The sequence below is a fragment of the Hemiscyllium ocellatum genome, chromosome 13 (genome assembly GCF_020745735.1).
Source record: "Hemiscyllium ocellatum isolate sHemOce1 chromosome 13, sHemOce1.pat.X.cur, whole genome shotgun sequence".
Taxonomy (NCBI): Eukaryota; Metazoa; Chordata; class Chondrichthyes; order Orectolobiformes; family Hemiscylliidae; genus Hemiscyllium; species Hemiscyllium ocellatum.
In genome coordinates this window covers 39,848,067-39,864,178 of record NC_083413.1, presented here as the reverse complement: position 1 = coordinate 39,864,178, position 16,112 = coordinate 39,848,067, and the positions used below count along the sequence as shown (strand labels likewise).

Genomic DNA, 16,112 nt, shown 5'->3' with positions numbered 1-16,112 from the left:
GGCAAGTCATTATAGTTGCTGCCAGAATGCGAACCTGAAACAGCGAAAGAGGTATACTAAATTGAATAACTCATAGACCAGTATCAAGAAGAGTTCATACCCTGCAAAATCCACTTACATCTGGTTTAGAACAATCTATACTGGGGAACCCTTACAGATTAAGAGTACCATGTCTGATCTCTTATGAAAAGCAGCTAGTTCGGTTACCAGTGATGTAGTAAAGGCTCAGGCCCAAGCTTGACGAGGCAAAACTGAAAGATTCACCTAGATTAGGTTACCACTTTTCAACTAGAAAATGACTCCTTGAGTGAAGTTCTAATCAAATACCTGGAAGTCTTCCAGGAAGATCTAGGGACAATCAAAAGGAGCTAAGAACATCTTGAATGTTGACCAGGAAGCGATTTCACAATTCTGCAAGTTCAATATTGCCTGTTCAATATCTCAGCAGATGAGGGAGAACATTTTGCAACAGGTTGGACTATAACCTGGTGTTGTGTGATTTTCAACTTTGCCATTTTCCTAGATGACTTGCTAATAACAGGGAAAACTAATCAGAAATACTGAGAGAAGTTGGATACAGTTGTAAGGTATTTTTCCAAGTGGGTGTATATGCCTAACAAGGCAAGGTCCGCCAAGTGACCAACTAGGGCTACAGTCTGCAATACTATGTTACACTCATTGGAAGATAAAGTAAGGGTGATCAAAGATGTCCTGGCTCCCACATCTATTCAGGAGCTTAGGTCATTTCTTGAGCTGGCAAATCATCATGGAAAATTCATACATAACCAAACCTCTATCCTGACACCTTTGCATCAACTCCTAAAAAGGGTCAGGCTTGGAAATGGTTACATAGGCAAGCCTCCTCTAAGAAATGAGCACATTACGATCCCAAGAAAGATCTGGTTGTGACCTACAATGCTTTCCCACAAAGCATCAGGCCGGTATTAAGTCACAAGTGGCCCAATGGAGAGAACATCCAATAGCGTATGCATCTAGAACGCTGGGAAAGCGTAAATACACCCAGACAGAGAAGGTCTGATAGTGTTATTTGGAGTCAGGAAGCTCCACCAATATCTTTATTGGTGAAAATTTGCAATAATGATAGATTATGTTAGATTAGATTAGATTCTCTACAGTGTGGAAATAGGCCCTTCGGCGCAATAAGTCCACACCAACCCTTCAAACAGTAACCCACCCAGACCCATTTCCCTCTGACTGATGCACCTAACACTATGGACAATTGAGCATGGCCAATTCACCTGACCTGCACATCTTTGGATTGTGGGAGGAAACTCGGAGAAAACCCAAGTAGACACAGGGAGAATGTGCAAACTCCACACACAGACAGTCGCCCAAGGCTGAAATCGAACCTGGGACCTCACAAGCCCCTACCTGGTCTGTTTAAAGAGGACAAGACTGTGCAGCCATAGCTTCGGTGGTTCTAAATGCCTATAACTACAAGTCACAAATTGTCCAGGAGGCCAAGTAGCGAATGCAGATATATTGAGTCACCTCCCATTAACAGATACACCACCGGTGGTACGCCTAATGGAAGACCCATTCCTGATGAATGGCTTTTGCCCAAAACGTGGATTTTCCTGCTCCTCAGATGCTGCCTGACCTGCTGTGCTTTTCCAGCACCACTCTAATCTTGCCCTTAATGGAAGAGTTTGTAATAATTAAATTTACTGGACACACTCCCCGTCACAGGTGACAATATCAAACTTTGGATACAGGAAGATCCAGTCCTTTCAAAACTGAAACAATATGTTGGTAATGGGGGAAACCAAAGGGCTGTCACTATTAGAACTGAAACCTTTTTGGACCTGGAGAGACCATATCACAGTAGAGAATGGCATATTATTGTAGGGAGCAAGTGATTGTTCCCAAGCAAAGGTAGTCATCAAACCTGAAAGTAAGAGCCTAACAGTGACTGTGAACCTGTTGTCAATTGCTAGGAAAAACCTATCTGGTTCATTACTGTCCTTCAGGGAAGGAAATTGCCATCCTTATCTGGTCAGGCCTATATGTGACTCTAGACCCAAAGCAAATGTGGTTGACTTCCTGCTGGCTTGGTCAGTGATGCCTTCAACCGATGAATGAATTTTTTAAAAATTGGCTGAATTGCACCATGGTTTCCAAAATGAAGATGTTGGTAAGATATTCTGGTGGCCAGGCCTAGAGAATCATTTTTTGGTGGGGGGGCAGTGCCCAGAATGCCGAAAAATACAAAAATTACTGCGACAGCTCCCCGACATCCATGGGACTGACCAGGTAAACTCTGACTCAGTTGCACGTCAATTAGGCAGGTCCTTTTATGGGTTCAAAGTTCTTAGTCATGATAGGTGCCCACCCAAAGTGGTTGGACATGCTTGGATCCACTCGTCAAAAATGGGGACAATGATAGAAAAACTGTGTACATCTTTTTCAATGCATGGAGTCTGGAGGTGTTGGTCACAGTTAATGGGCCATCACTTACCAACAGTGCTTTTGGCTATTTCCTAAAGTTGAATGAAATTTGACATATAATGACAGTTCCATACTACCTATCATCCAATGGCCTGGCAGAAAGAACAATCCAAACTCTGAAGGCTGGATTGAAGAAACAGCTTACAGCCTCGCTAGATATCATGGTTCTTATTTGATTATAGGACCATACCACATGCAACTACAGGGATAGCGCCAGTAGAATTGTTAATGGGTGAAAGACTCTACACTCATCTTCCTGGACCTTTGTAAAGGAAGGGAGGAGGTGAAATGGTTTTAGAAACGCCAATACTGGACACAAGACTCCACCAAGTAAGCTGCAGTTTGATACAGGGAATGAAGCTTTGTGCGAGAATCATAAAAATTGTCATACGTGGGTAAAAGGCATGGTTGAAGCAAGGTCAGTTCCAGAGATGTATAAAGTTCGGATCGACTGACTGTTTAACAAGCATGGATGTAGCCATCTCGATATCTTAGTCACAGGAAGAAAAGACTGAAATTCTACCAAGGCAATCCAGGTGAAAGAAGTAAGCTTCCTCGCGTTACACACCACCCTTAGCAGACACCAAGTCAGAGGAATGTGACCTGGTGCTAAAGCGCCCCAGGAAGCACTCCAAGAAAAAGGACCAGCCTAAGTGCTCAGAGTCAGAAGTGGAGGAATGATTGCAATGTGGTTAGTCAGCTGGAACTTAATTGAATGAGTTTCCTGATTGGGACTGCTAATCTGGTCCAGAGTGCCCTGAGTGACAGATAAGAAAGGGAATGTTCCTCTCCAACTCTATTTTGATTTAGTCCCTGCCCTCCCCTTCACTGTTTGATCACACAGCACTGCCCTTTGATGTGATGGGCACTGCTTGTCACTGGCCACCCGGGTGTTTTCCTATCTTCCTGGTAGTGGAAATTGAATAAAGATTCGTGCACTTTGTGTCTCTCACTGTGTCTTACACCTGCACACACACACCATGGGTGCTGGGGAAAAAATAAGCACTACCGCAGTTAGGCAGTAGTGCGGGGGTAAAGATAAAGAAAAAATGAAAAAAAATATAAACAGGAGATGCCCTCCCCTTCACTGAAAAAAAAATTAACAAAGGAGTTAGCATTGCCCTTTGACGTGAAAGGCACTGCTTGTCACTGGACCACTCGGGTGTTTTCCCTGACTTGAGCTGGATCAGCGCGAGTGTGTGCACTTGTGCAAGGACTCTCCCCCTTGAAGGTGTCAGAGGGGAAGGGGACTATCCCTGAACCAGCTGTCCCACAAAAAAAAGGGAATGTTGGGATTTGAGGTTTGTCCTCATGCCCCTGTAAACTGTTTGAACAGTAGGGTTTGGGGCCTGGCTTTGCTGCTCCTCTCCCTTGTAAAATTTCTGTCTCTAGTATGCAGCTGTAAATGTAACTGTTTGTTGTAAACTGTTTTTGTAATTTGTTTAATAAAATAAAAAAAAGGAATGTTTTCAGGGAGAGGTGGTCGCCCAGGGAATGTAGTGCATTATTTCCCCCTCCAACTCTATTTTGATTTAATCCCTGCCCTCCCCTTCGCTGTTTGATCACACAGCATTGCCTTTTGATGTGAAGGGCACTGCTTGTCATTGGCCACTCGGGTGTTTCCTTTCTTCCTGGTGGTGGAAACTGAATAAAGATTTGTGCACCTTGTGTCTCTCACTGTGTCCTACACCTGCACACACACACACCATGGGCGCTGGGGAAAGAATAAGCACTACCGCGGTTAGGCGGGAGTGTGGGGGTAAAATAAATTTTAAAAAACAGGGATGCCAGGGGTTCTGAAAAAAGAAACTAAAAAAAAACAGGAATATCAGAGGTTCTGTTCACTCTAAAAATAAAGGGAATGCTTTCAGGGAGAGAAAAGGAATGTTTTCAGGGAGAAGTGGGCGCCACAGAGAGTGGAGTGCATTATTTCCCCCTCCAACTCTATTTTGATTTAATCCCTGCCCTCCCCTTCACTGTTTGATCACACAACATTGCCCTTTGATGTGAAGGGCACTGCTTGTCACTGGCCACTTAGGTGTTTCCTTTTTTCCTGGTAGTGGAAATTTAAATAAAGATTCGTGCACCTTGTGTCTCTCACTGTGTCTCACACCTGCACACACACAACATGGGTGCTGGGGAAAAAAATAAGCACTACCGCAGTTAGGCGGTAGTGTGGGGGTAAAAAGGAAAAAAAATAAACAGGAATAAAAGAAAAATAAAAGAAAGGGAATGTCAGAGATAATAAACATCCTTAGAGGTGACTCCGAAGAGGCAGTACTAAAGTCAAGAACTGTCCATGTGTAAATAAGGGGTGACTTAGTGACAAGACACCAGCCTCCCTAGAGTTATTTTATTAACCTACCTATTGACTTCAGGGATCTGTGGACAAGCACCTTAAGATCTCTCTATTCCTCTGAATTTCCTAGTGTCTTGCCGTTCATGGAATATTTCTTGTTCTTCCAAGTGCATCATATCACATTTATCAGTGTTAGTATCCATCTGCCACTGATCTTCCCATCTGACCAATTTATTTATTTATATCCTTTCTCCTAAATGTCAACCAGCCGGTCAATCTTTGTGTCAGTCACAAATTTACTTATCATCCCTCCCACATTCTCATCTCCATCTACATATATCACAAACAATGAGGGATCCAGCACTGGTCTCTGTTATATGTCACTGCACACTGGGCTCCAGTCACACGAATAGCCTTCTATCACCACCCTGTCTCTTATCTCGAAGCCAATTTTGGATGCAACTTGCCAAGTTTCCCTATTTCCCATGAGTTTTTCCCTTCTTTACTAATTTTGCAGGTGGGACATTGTCAAAGGCCTGGCTGAAATGCATATGTACTACATAAACTACCCTTCCTTTATCTGAAAACTCTCAAACATTTCCACTAGATTTGTTAGGAATGACCTCCTTCTGACAAAGCTATTCTTTGGTTGTGGGCGGCACGGTGGCACAATGGTTAGCACTGCTGCCTCACAGTGCCAGGGACCTGGGTTCAATTCCCGCCTCAGGCGACTGACTGTGTGGAGTTTGCACATTCTCCCCGTGTCTGCGTGGGTTTCCTCCGGGTGCTCCGGTTTCCTCCCACAGTCCAAAGATGTGTGGGTCAGGTGAATTGGCCATGCTAAATTGCCCGTAGTGTTAGGTAAGGGGTATATGTAGGGGTATCGGTGGGTTGCGCTTCGGCGGGTCGGTGTGGACTTGTTGGGCCGAAGGGCCTGTTTCCACACTGTAAGTAATCTAATCTAATCTAATAAGGGCGGCACGGTGGCACAGTGGTTAGCACTGCTGCCTCACAGCGCCAGGGACCTGGGTTCAATTCCCAACTCAGGCGACTGACTGTGTGGAGTTTGCACGTTCTCCCCGTGTCTGCGTGGGTTTCCTCCGGGTGCTCCGGTTTCCTCCCACAGTCCAAAGATGTGCAGGTCAGGTGAATTGGCCATGCTAAATTGCCCATAGCGTTAGGTAAGGGGTATATGTAGGGGTATGGGTGGGTTGCGCTTCGGCGGGTCGGTGTGGACTTGTTGGGCCGAAGGGCCTGTTTCTACACTGTAAGTAATCTAATCTAATCTATTCTTTGTCCTTGATCCTGATGATCCTTGATCAAACCTTGCCTTCTAAGTATAGACTAAATTTCTCTTTCACTATTTTCTCCAATAATTTGCCTTCCATTGATATTCGACTCACTGGTCTATAGTTCCTTGGTCTATTCCTACCATCCTGCTTGTAAACTGAAATCATATTAGCTGTCCTCTGTGACGAGAGACTATTTCAAAATTTGATCAGGGTCTCAATAATTTCTTTGTGCATCTCCTAGAGCAGCCTGATAAACAACACTTCCAGACCTGGGGATTTGGTCAGAATTTTCTGTTTTACAGACTTGAGAGTCAGTAAAGAAAACATACCACAAACCCAGCCTTTCCAAAGACCAATATTTCTGACTACCTTGTAAAACCAGAAAAACTGGCTCCCAAAGACTAGAAGAAACAGCAGAAGGATCGGGCAAAAGCCCTTGAATGCTGCCCAATCTCCCAAAGACTAGGCTCTAGGTCGACTGCAACTAGAACTGTAATTTGGCCATCATTGTACAGATGTCAGTAATTCAATTTGGCAGAAGGAAACCCAGTAAACTGAAAAGTAATGACATTCTAGACTATAATTTTTGGCCAACAGAATTATTTTCCCTTTAGCCTGTTCTTTAACTGATTATCCCGGCAGAGATTGTAGTCCTTTTTGAGATGTGTTTACCATTAGAATTAAGGAGATGTAATTTTAATTCTGGTTGATAGCTCAGCAGTTAACCGGTGTTGCTCACTTGTGCTAAGATTGTAGTTTATGTTACCATAAATTGATTACTTTGACTTAATCAAACAGCCCTGGTGAATTTTTTTTTACTCTGGACAGTAGCATAAATAAACAATTAATTTTAAATACGGAATCAACACTTTTATGCTAATAGTGTGACTGAAGGAGTTGCAGGGCTTAATTATCAATACATTAATACAGTTTTAATTCAGCAGAGAAAGGCTCTATGGTACAACTCATCAATACACTCCCTCAAAAATACTGTAGAGAATTGGAATCATGACTACGATGGGACTGATTCCTGGACCTATTATCTCCTCAAATGGTTCTTTATTTACTTTCACACTTCATTAATAATTTCGAAGTTTCATTCTAATTTGTCACGAAAATCCTGCTAACTGGCAACTACAGCATTACCATTGTCCATTCTCTCAATTACCACTTCAAAAATTGAGTCATAGATCCAAAGTTGCACAGCACAAGAACAGACCTTTTGGTCCAACTTGTCCATGCTGACCAGATATCCAAAACAATTGACCTAGTCCCATATGCCATCATTTGGCCCAAATCCATCTAAACCCTTCCAGTTCATTTACCAATCCAGGTGCCTTTTTAATGTTGTTACTGTACAAACCTCCACCGCCTCCTCCAGCAGCACATTCTATACACACACTAATCTCCATTCCTCTGCATGAAAACGTTGCCCCGTAGATCCCTTTTAATATCTCTCCCTTCTCACTTAAACCCAAGCCCTTTAGTTTTGGACTCCCCTACCTTGGAAAAAAAAGTTTGACTATTCACCCTATCCAACCCCTCTGGATTTTATAAATCTAAATAAGGTCACCCCTCAGCCTCTGATGTTCCAGGGAACATAGCTCCAGTCTATTGAGCCTCTTCCTATCACTCAAACCCTCCAACACCAACAAGATCCTTTCTTTTCTGCATTCTTTCTAGTTTAACATCTTTCTTATAGCAGGGAGATCAGAACTGAACACAGTATTTCAAAAGTGGCCTAACCAATGGCCTGCGCAGCCACAATATGACTACCCAACGCCTGTACTCAATGCACTGACCAATAAAGGCAAGACTACCAAACGCTTTCCTCGCCACACTGGGTACCTCTGACTCCGCCTTCAAGGAACTATGAACCTGCACCCCAAGTTCTCTTTGTTCAACAACAACCCCAGGACCCTACCAATAACTGTATAAGTCCTCCCCTGATTTGCCTTACCAAAATGCAACACTCCACATTTAACTAAATTAAACTCCATCTGCCACTCCTTGGCCCATCGAATCAAGGTCCCGTTGTACTCAGATAACCTTCTTTACTGTGCACTACACCACTAATTTTGGTGTCATCTACAAACTTACTCACCATTTTTTCTATATTCGTATCCAAATCATTTATATAAATGAGAAAAAAAATAAGACTGAGGCTGGTACAGCTGAGAAGAGGAGTAAGTCAAATAGTCAAGGCAGGCAAGATCAAGGCAGGGAACAAGGTAAGACTGATAAATTAAATTACATTTATTTCAGTGCAAGAGGCCCGACAAGAAAGGCAGATGAACAGATAATATTTGCCTTTTTGACTGTATAATCTAATTGTTATATCTCTATTGTTAACTATGGTATTATCCAGTCTATCACTTTGCGGTCCTATTTCCATCATAGCCTTCATTTTTTGAATCAGACATACAAATAAAGAAATTGGGAAAACAATACCTGAGGTGGTTTAATTTAACAAAATGCAGGAAATTATAATCTCCACAAAGAATGGCAAAATGTGTGGCATGGAGTAGATCATCAAAGATGGTTAGGAACTTAGGTACCATATAAAAGCATTCCTTACTTGATAATATTGAAGGTGATCATTATGTAGTCTTGTATTTATTTTAAGAAGAAAATACAACCACCCATGCCTTAATTCAAACAAGACATTTTCAGTAAATGTCCTGATATATTGCCAAATTAAGTTTCTTCACCTGCATATTATTAAAAACAATTGCTATACCATAAATAACAATTCTAAAAAGACTAGACATGGTAAACACAAGGAGGATGTTTCCAATGAACGGGAAGTCCAGAAGCAAGAGTCACAGTCTAAGATACAGTGTAGGCCATTTATGAGGAGACTTCAATGAGGAGAAATTACTTCACTCAGAATGATGTGCCAATGGAATTCTTTGCCTGAACGCAATTAAGACAGAAACATTGAATATTTCCAAGAAGGAATTAGATATAATTCTTGGGGCTAAAAGGATTAAAGGGTATGAGGAGAAAGTAGGAACAGCCATGATCATATTGAGTGGTGAAGAAAGCCCAAAGGGCTGAAAGCTCCACTCCTGCTTCTATCAGGTATGATTTGGAGATGCCGGTGTTGGACTGGGGTGTACAAAGTTAAAAATCACACGACACCAGGTTATAGTCCAACAGGTTTATTTTGAAGCACTAGCTTTTGGAGCGCTGCTCCTTCATCCACCTGATGAAGGAGCAGCCCTCTGAAAGTTAGTGCTGCCAAATAAACCTGTTGGACTATAACCTGGTGTCGTGTGATTTTTAACCTATTTGGTATGATTCTCTGTTTCTAATATTGACAAAAGTCATCAAAAGTTGGCTTATTAGTGTAGAATGTTCAATGTAAGCTTAAGGAATGAGTTAAGAGTAGTGCAAGGTAGACTTCTTTTGTGCTATTACATTCAGTTTTTGGGACTCTATTTTCAAAAGGATATCTTGACATTTCAGAAAGTTCAATCAATAATAATGATGGTGAAACTAAGAGTGGGAACTGAGCAATAAAGACTAGATAAAACTTGCAATATAGAGCCTGAAGATGATTTAAGGTGTTTAAAATGTTGTAGATATACAGAACAATGCATTATCTTAGAATGTGAACTATTTGAGTGGAACTACAGTCAGTTCTGCTATAACGCAGCAATTCCATTCTCATGCATTCCCCTGTTATAAGAAAATTGTGTAATACCATCACCATTTAAACTAACGTGGCTAGAATCATGTTATAACCAATACATGCGTTAAAACATTGCGCTTTAGTAACATGTCCCCAGTTGGGCAATCATGTTATAGCAAATTTGTATTAATGAAACGGGTGTTATAGTAGAACGATCTGTATACATTGGGAAAAATAAACATTTTTCACATGAACAGTTGAAAGCACATGGAATATGCTGTTAAAGGAAGCTAAATATACACTTCAACTAGGTGCCTAAAATTGAGAAAGACACTAATTTAGAAAGCAAGGACATCAAGAATATGTAAAAACACAAGAAAATGGGAAAATACAAACTACTCCCAAAGCTAGAATTAAAAATATGGACACTTGGAATGGGAAATCAATGGAAAAGTCTCTAATATAGTTTTTTTTAATGTATACTCACCTCTTTAATTAAGAGCTTAAAAACAGAGGGCACTTTGACTTCAACTTCGTTTAATCCAAAAAACAGTTTCCTGCACAGAAATAAAAGTCAAACATAAAATTTAGTCTAATAATAAATAAGTATCCATACACTCTATAACCAATGCACAAACACAATTTTCTTTCTGTTCATTTAAAAGCTCATTTTGAAGAATTCAAGGCCAATTTAGATTCAAACATTTTGGGTGTAAACTTAATGCACTATAATTCAATTTTCTTGACAGAGATATTTTTTGTTCACCTCAGCACCAGTAGATATCACTTTTCAACTTTGAATAACCCCTTACAGAAGGAAACTTTATGAAACAATTCACAAAATTAAAATATACAAATAAACCAAATAAAAGCCTGTATTTTATGAAAACGTTATATCTGGACATATAGTAATTATAGTCTCATGCGCAGAAGAGTGAAAAAATGTTTGGATAATTTTGTTATGCAGAGGGAAATGAATGTATATAATACATTGCAATTTCTGCTCTGTCTTTGATATTGTCTTGGGTCCACTGATCCCCCAACCATAGGTCTTGCATGCAGGTCATACTGTGCCATATTTAAGCAGACAATAGCTTAACCTGAGATCTAACAGTAATCCCATTAAATCAAAATTGGATAGTTTTTCATATCTGTCCTTAAGTTGTGCTCTAAACTTTCAGAACACAGAATGAACAGATCCTAATGCGATGAAGCCTGTTATGCAGCATTAAGCTACTTTACATTACATTTAATGATAGGTCATGGATCTGAAATGTTAACTCTGCCTTCCTCTATCCTCAGGTGCTGCTTGACCTGCTGAGTATTTTCAGTACTTTTTGCCTCATGCCAGATTTCCAGCATCAGCAACATTTTGCTTTTGTATAAGTTAAATGAATGTCCAGTTCATCTGTTTCCACCAGGGTATTTTCAAGGACAGGAATTCTGTCCAAAGCACAGGTGAATTCCTAACACGTTGAAGAATACCATTGATTTGTATATCAAGCGAACCATCAGAATAGACATCATCTCAAAACAGCACCAACACAAATAAGTTAGTGGAGTTGTTCCAACATTTTTTAAAAAACAATGACAGGCTTTTTAATAAATTGTTCCTGGGATGTGGGTACCTCTGGCTCAGCTGGCAGATATTGCCCATTGCTAAGTGCCCAAAGGGCAGTTGAGAGTCAATGACATTGAGAGTCCCAAATAGGCCAGCCAGGTAAGAACAATAATTTCCTTCCGTAAAGGGACATGAGTGAACCCGATGGATTTTAAAAATGAGGGATGGGGCAATAAACATTGGCCTATCCTGCTATATCCCCAGCCAGAGAATTAATGTTTTAAAAAATTGACAATTTACATGGCCACCATTAGATTAGCTTCTTTAATTCCAGATTTTAAGTGAATTCAGATTTCACCATCTGTCATGTGGGTTTGGAATCCATGTTCCCAGAACATTAGCCTGGTTTTCTGGATTACTAAACCAAAAGAAAATGTTGGCATCACTGTCCTCAAATTTGTGGTGCATTCTCTGAAATGCTACAATTTGTTGCTATTATTTTTCTCACATCAGCCAATGCATAGTGCAGGTATAACTTGCTCAATTAGACAGTGCAAATACATGAAATATAACTAAGATGATTTAAAGTAATCCATGAATGCAAACGTAAAATTACAACTGAGCATGTTAATACAAAAGAAACAATTCAAAGAAATAAATCTAATTCTTAAACATGTTGAAGATGAACAGTATGGAATCACAAGTGTATAAATGGATAATTTACCGATATTCCTCAAGTTCTTTATTCAGTCCTTTACTATGTTGGCTATGAATAGCAGACCATGAAACACCCTCAGCCAGGCCCCTAGGAAATAAAAATGTGTTTATAGTTTCCATAATTGATGCATTTATTAAATAGCTAAAAACATACAATCTTGTAATTGCAGTTCATTCCATAATTATATGGAGAAAATTTAATATTTTATAGAAAAAAGGTCAGTTCAATCTACTAAACCAAGTAAAAATGCTGTATTCTGTATAATTCGTGTACAAGAGGATGTTCACGATTACCCCTTTATAGGTTAAATGGTCTTACTTTAGGTCTTTAAAATTTTGTAAGAAGCTGTTCCAGAAGTATGTTATACTGTGATGTACAAAATATCGAACCTGAAAATCAATATTACATTAAATTTAATAAAGTATGATGTTGCATAATGAAACTACTTAGACTTCTATAACAGTTGTAACATAAGAAAATACCTTTAAGACACTTTAAAAGTATGCTAGAAAGCAAAATTAAACACTGAGCCACATAAAGCAATATCAGGGTAGAAGGCCCTAAGTTTGATCAAAGAGGCAGGACCCAAGGCTGCATTTCAGGAAGAAGGAGGAATAAAAGAACATGATTCCCCCAGTGGTGCAGCAATTAAAATGTGGTATTCAAGAGGCTAGTATCAAAGGAGTGCAAATATCTCACAGCAATATAGGACTGATGAAATTAGAGGCAAAGAGCAACGAGGCTGAAGGAGGTTTTGCGGCACTGTTGTAGCTTCTAAGCTAGAAGCTTCAGATTCCTGCCTCACTCCAGGATTTGATGTCCATGGAAAGTGTATTTATAACGTAGCTTAACAGATTGATTGCCAGCCTGTAGGTCACTCCACCACACCAATAGTGAGTGGTAAATGTAGAGAGCTTTCTGACCAGCCAAGCTATAGTTTCCAACCACAGATAAATGTAGAAAGCTAGTGGCAGGAAAGATCTCTGGCTGTAAAACCAGCTGTCAAATCTAAAATGATGGTTGATACCAAGGTGAACTACTCATACTGTGGTGATACTTCATAATATGGGAAAAGCTGATAATACAGTGGGATGAGGCCATGGACAAATTTAAAAACAAGAACACTATTTTAAAATAAGGTGTTGCTTGACAGAGTCAATGTAGATCGGTGAGTACAAGGGCAACACGTCAAAAAAGAACACAATTTGCAGAGCTTTGGATGTTTACAATGGGCAAAACAAGAGAGACTGCTAAGGAATTTATTGGAATACTAAGTCTAGCAATAATGAGAGAAAAATGAAGGTTTCAGCTGTTGAACTGAGGCAGGGGCAAAAAAAAACTATAACAATGTTAAATACACAACAGCAGAGCACTTAAAGTACATATTCATAAATTGTTAAGATTATTCCAATAAAGGGCAAGTAAACGTATAACATGCATACAACTGACAGATTATGAAAAGGGATTCATTCGGTAGTGGGTTGTGTTATTATCTTGTAGGATCTGGCAGGAATGCCTAAAATTAAACTGAATTCGGGAACAGGTATTAATTATACCTCAATTAAGAAGACTGAGTATGTATTTATGTATGTGGGATACAAGTAATCAATGTGTTGGAGTGAGCTGGTGATTGAGGGAAGGAGAAGAGCAATTGAATGAAGAGGAGAAAGCGTGAGAAAAAGGAGAGAAGATTGAGCAAAGGGGAAGAGTGAAGGTAGCGTGAGGAGGAAAGAGTGAGAAATGGGGATGAGGAGGAGAGAAGGGAATGTGTGTTAGAGGAACAGTCGGAATGAGATAGGGAGTTTGTAGGTAGGAAAGAATGAGTGAGGAGGAGTGTGAAGGTAAGGAGGGGAGGAGTGAGTGGCAGATTAAGAATGTGTGAGAGGGAGTGAAAGGGTAATTATGGATGTAGTTTTGCTCGCTGATCTGGAAGGTTCATTTTCAGATGTTTTGTCACCATACTAGGTAACACCTACAGTGAGCCTCCGGATGAAGCACTGGTGATGTAGCTCGCTTCCGGGTGATGTAGCCTGCTTTCTATTTATGTGTTTGGATTTCCATGGATTGGTAATGTCATTTCCTGTGGTGACATCATTTCCTAGGGTATCTATGTGGGTGGGGGAAGGAGTAAATGAGGCGTATATGAGTGTAGGGGCCAGGAGAGAGAAAGTAACAGGGTGTGTATCTGTGATGAAGTGAGAGCAGGAGTAATGACACTGGGGAAGGAGGGAGTAGGATACGTGCATGTGTGCGAGAGAGAAAGAAAGAGACAGACAGAGCAGAATGTGTGAGAGGGAATTAAGTGCGGCAAGGTGAGACGATAGGTAAGAATGTGAGAGAATACAGAGATGACTCACCTACTTTTCCCCACCTTCTCCCAAAAATCTATCTAGAAAGCAGACTGGGAGAGGGTGAACAACCCAGGCTGAAAGGCATCCTGCTTACAATTCCCAATTTCATACAAATTCCTTAAAAGGCCATATTAAAATGTTTACCATCAGAAAAAAAAACGTATTACATAACCTAACTCCTTAGCAGGATCTCGTCGCCTCCCCTTTCCTGGTGATCAGGAACGGGAGCTGATCAGTGTCTATTTAGGTCTACTTCTGAACTGAAAGAACAGCGAAATAAGGTTATTAATTAGTTCTGCTGCTTGGGACTTTTAATTGGCATTTGTATTAGTTACACATTAATTTTAAATATCAACTAACTGTTTAGAGTTATTTTAAATTCATGCTTACTAATCTGCCAAACCTTATCTTTATGGGGGAAGAACTGAAATGTGGCTCCACATGCAAAACGTTGGACAAGCCTGCTTTAGTAGCTATTAAAGTACAAACAACAATATCTAGTAAAGTAGGTGTATTCAGTACTTAAAAAAATATACAGGGAAATAGCATGTGTCAAGTAAATGGGTTATGGTAGACAACTCCAGTCAAATGTTAACACAATTTGTATGAGCCCAATTAGTTTTTCCTATGCCATAATATAAACGAGTCTATGATCTCTTCTTACCAGTACTCCTTCAGACTCTGCTATTTTCCCTAGCAGCAGCATTTTGTTTCGGTCGATAGAGCGCAGACTTGTGTCGTTTTCATTTCCATTTTCCATTCTGTTAGTTATTTGGGATTCCAAATTCTCCATTGGATCAGTTCCAGGTGAAAGCAATTTGTGAACCTTTGCCCGAAACCATGTCTTAAATTCATCCTAAAACAAATAAAATTTTTGAAAAGCTCTGACCTAAAAGCTTTGATATGGGTTAATTTATTAACATGTAAGTTGGACTCAATTATTTTTAAAAGATGTTTGTAAACAATCAGGCTGCTATAAAGACACAATGGACCAATAACTTCTAGAGAGGAAGAGATGCCCCATGTGTTGCAAACTACCTTGTTTTTGTCCGATTTGCAACTTTTTGTTGTTAACTTTGCATCAAACTGTGGTTTTCATGAAATTGCTAAATGCATGAACTATTCATTATAGTATCCTTAGAAAAATAGACTTAGTGATAATTATTAATGATTTCCAATTAAATTTTCATGTCGAGAAGAAAAATTATTTATGTGGTCACTTGTTCCTTCAGGCCATGAAATGTTTTAGACATTAAAACCATAAAATTTGAAAAATACTATTCTTCCCTACCATTATGTGTTTCTTCACTCTTCAATCTAATCTTTATTTCTTTTCAGAGCCTTGAATTCACCATTCCAATTCAGCCTCCTCTGTCTTTTTTCTGATCATTTCTTAATCGTTAAATGTTATAGGTTAACAATATACAATGTTTGTCTTATTGTACAAGAAGACAGGTGCCCTGCTATACTTTGGGTTGTCATCAGCTGCAATTCTGGTGAAAAGCTAAGAGTCATAGAGATGTACAGCATGGAAACAGACCCTTCGGTCCAACCTGTCCATGCCAACCAGATATCCCAACCCAATCTAGTCCTACCTGCCAGTAACCTGCACATATCCCTCCAAACCCTTCCTATTCATATACCCATCCAAATGCTTCTTAAATGCTGCAATTGTACCAGCCTCCATCACTTCCTCTGGCAGCTCATTCCATACACGTACTACCCTCTGTGTGAAAACATTGCCCCGTAGGTCTCTTTTATATCTTTCCCCTCTCACCCTAAACC

The 16,112-nt window shown here is 40.0% G+C and overlaps 1 protein-coding gene across 1 annotated transcript in view; it reads right to left on the bottom strand.

The window, feature by feature from the left end:
* atp13a3 (ATPase 13A3) overlaps positions 1-16,112 on the bottom strand; it is a 174,968-nt gene that overhangs the window by 103,144 nt on the left and 55,712 nt on the right. Inside the window, exons 4-7 of the mRNA XM_060834125.1 lie at positions 14,992-15,183; positions 12,295-12,365; positions 11,983-12,063; positions 10,185-10,254 (exon numbers count right to left, since the gene is read on the bottom strand). Coding sequence (XP_060690108.1) covers positions 10,185-10,254; positions 11,983-12,063; positions 12,295-12,365; positions 14,992-15,183 — 414 coding nt within the window. The remainder of the gene's footprint in view (positions 1-10,184; positions 10,255-11,982; positions 12,064-12,294; positions 12,366-14,991; positions 15,184-16,112) is intronic.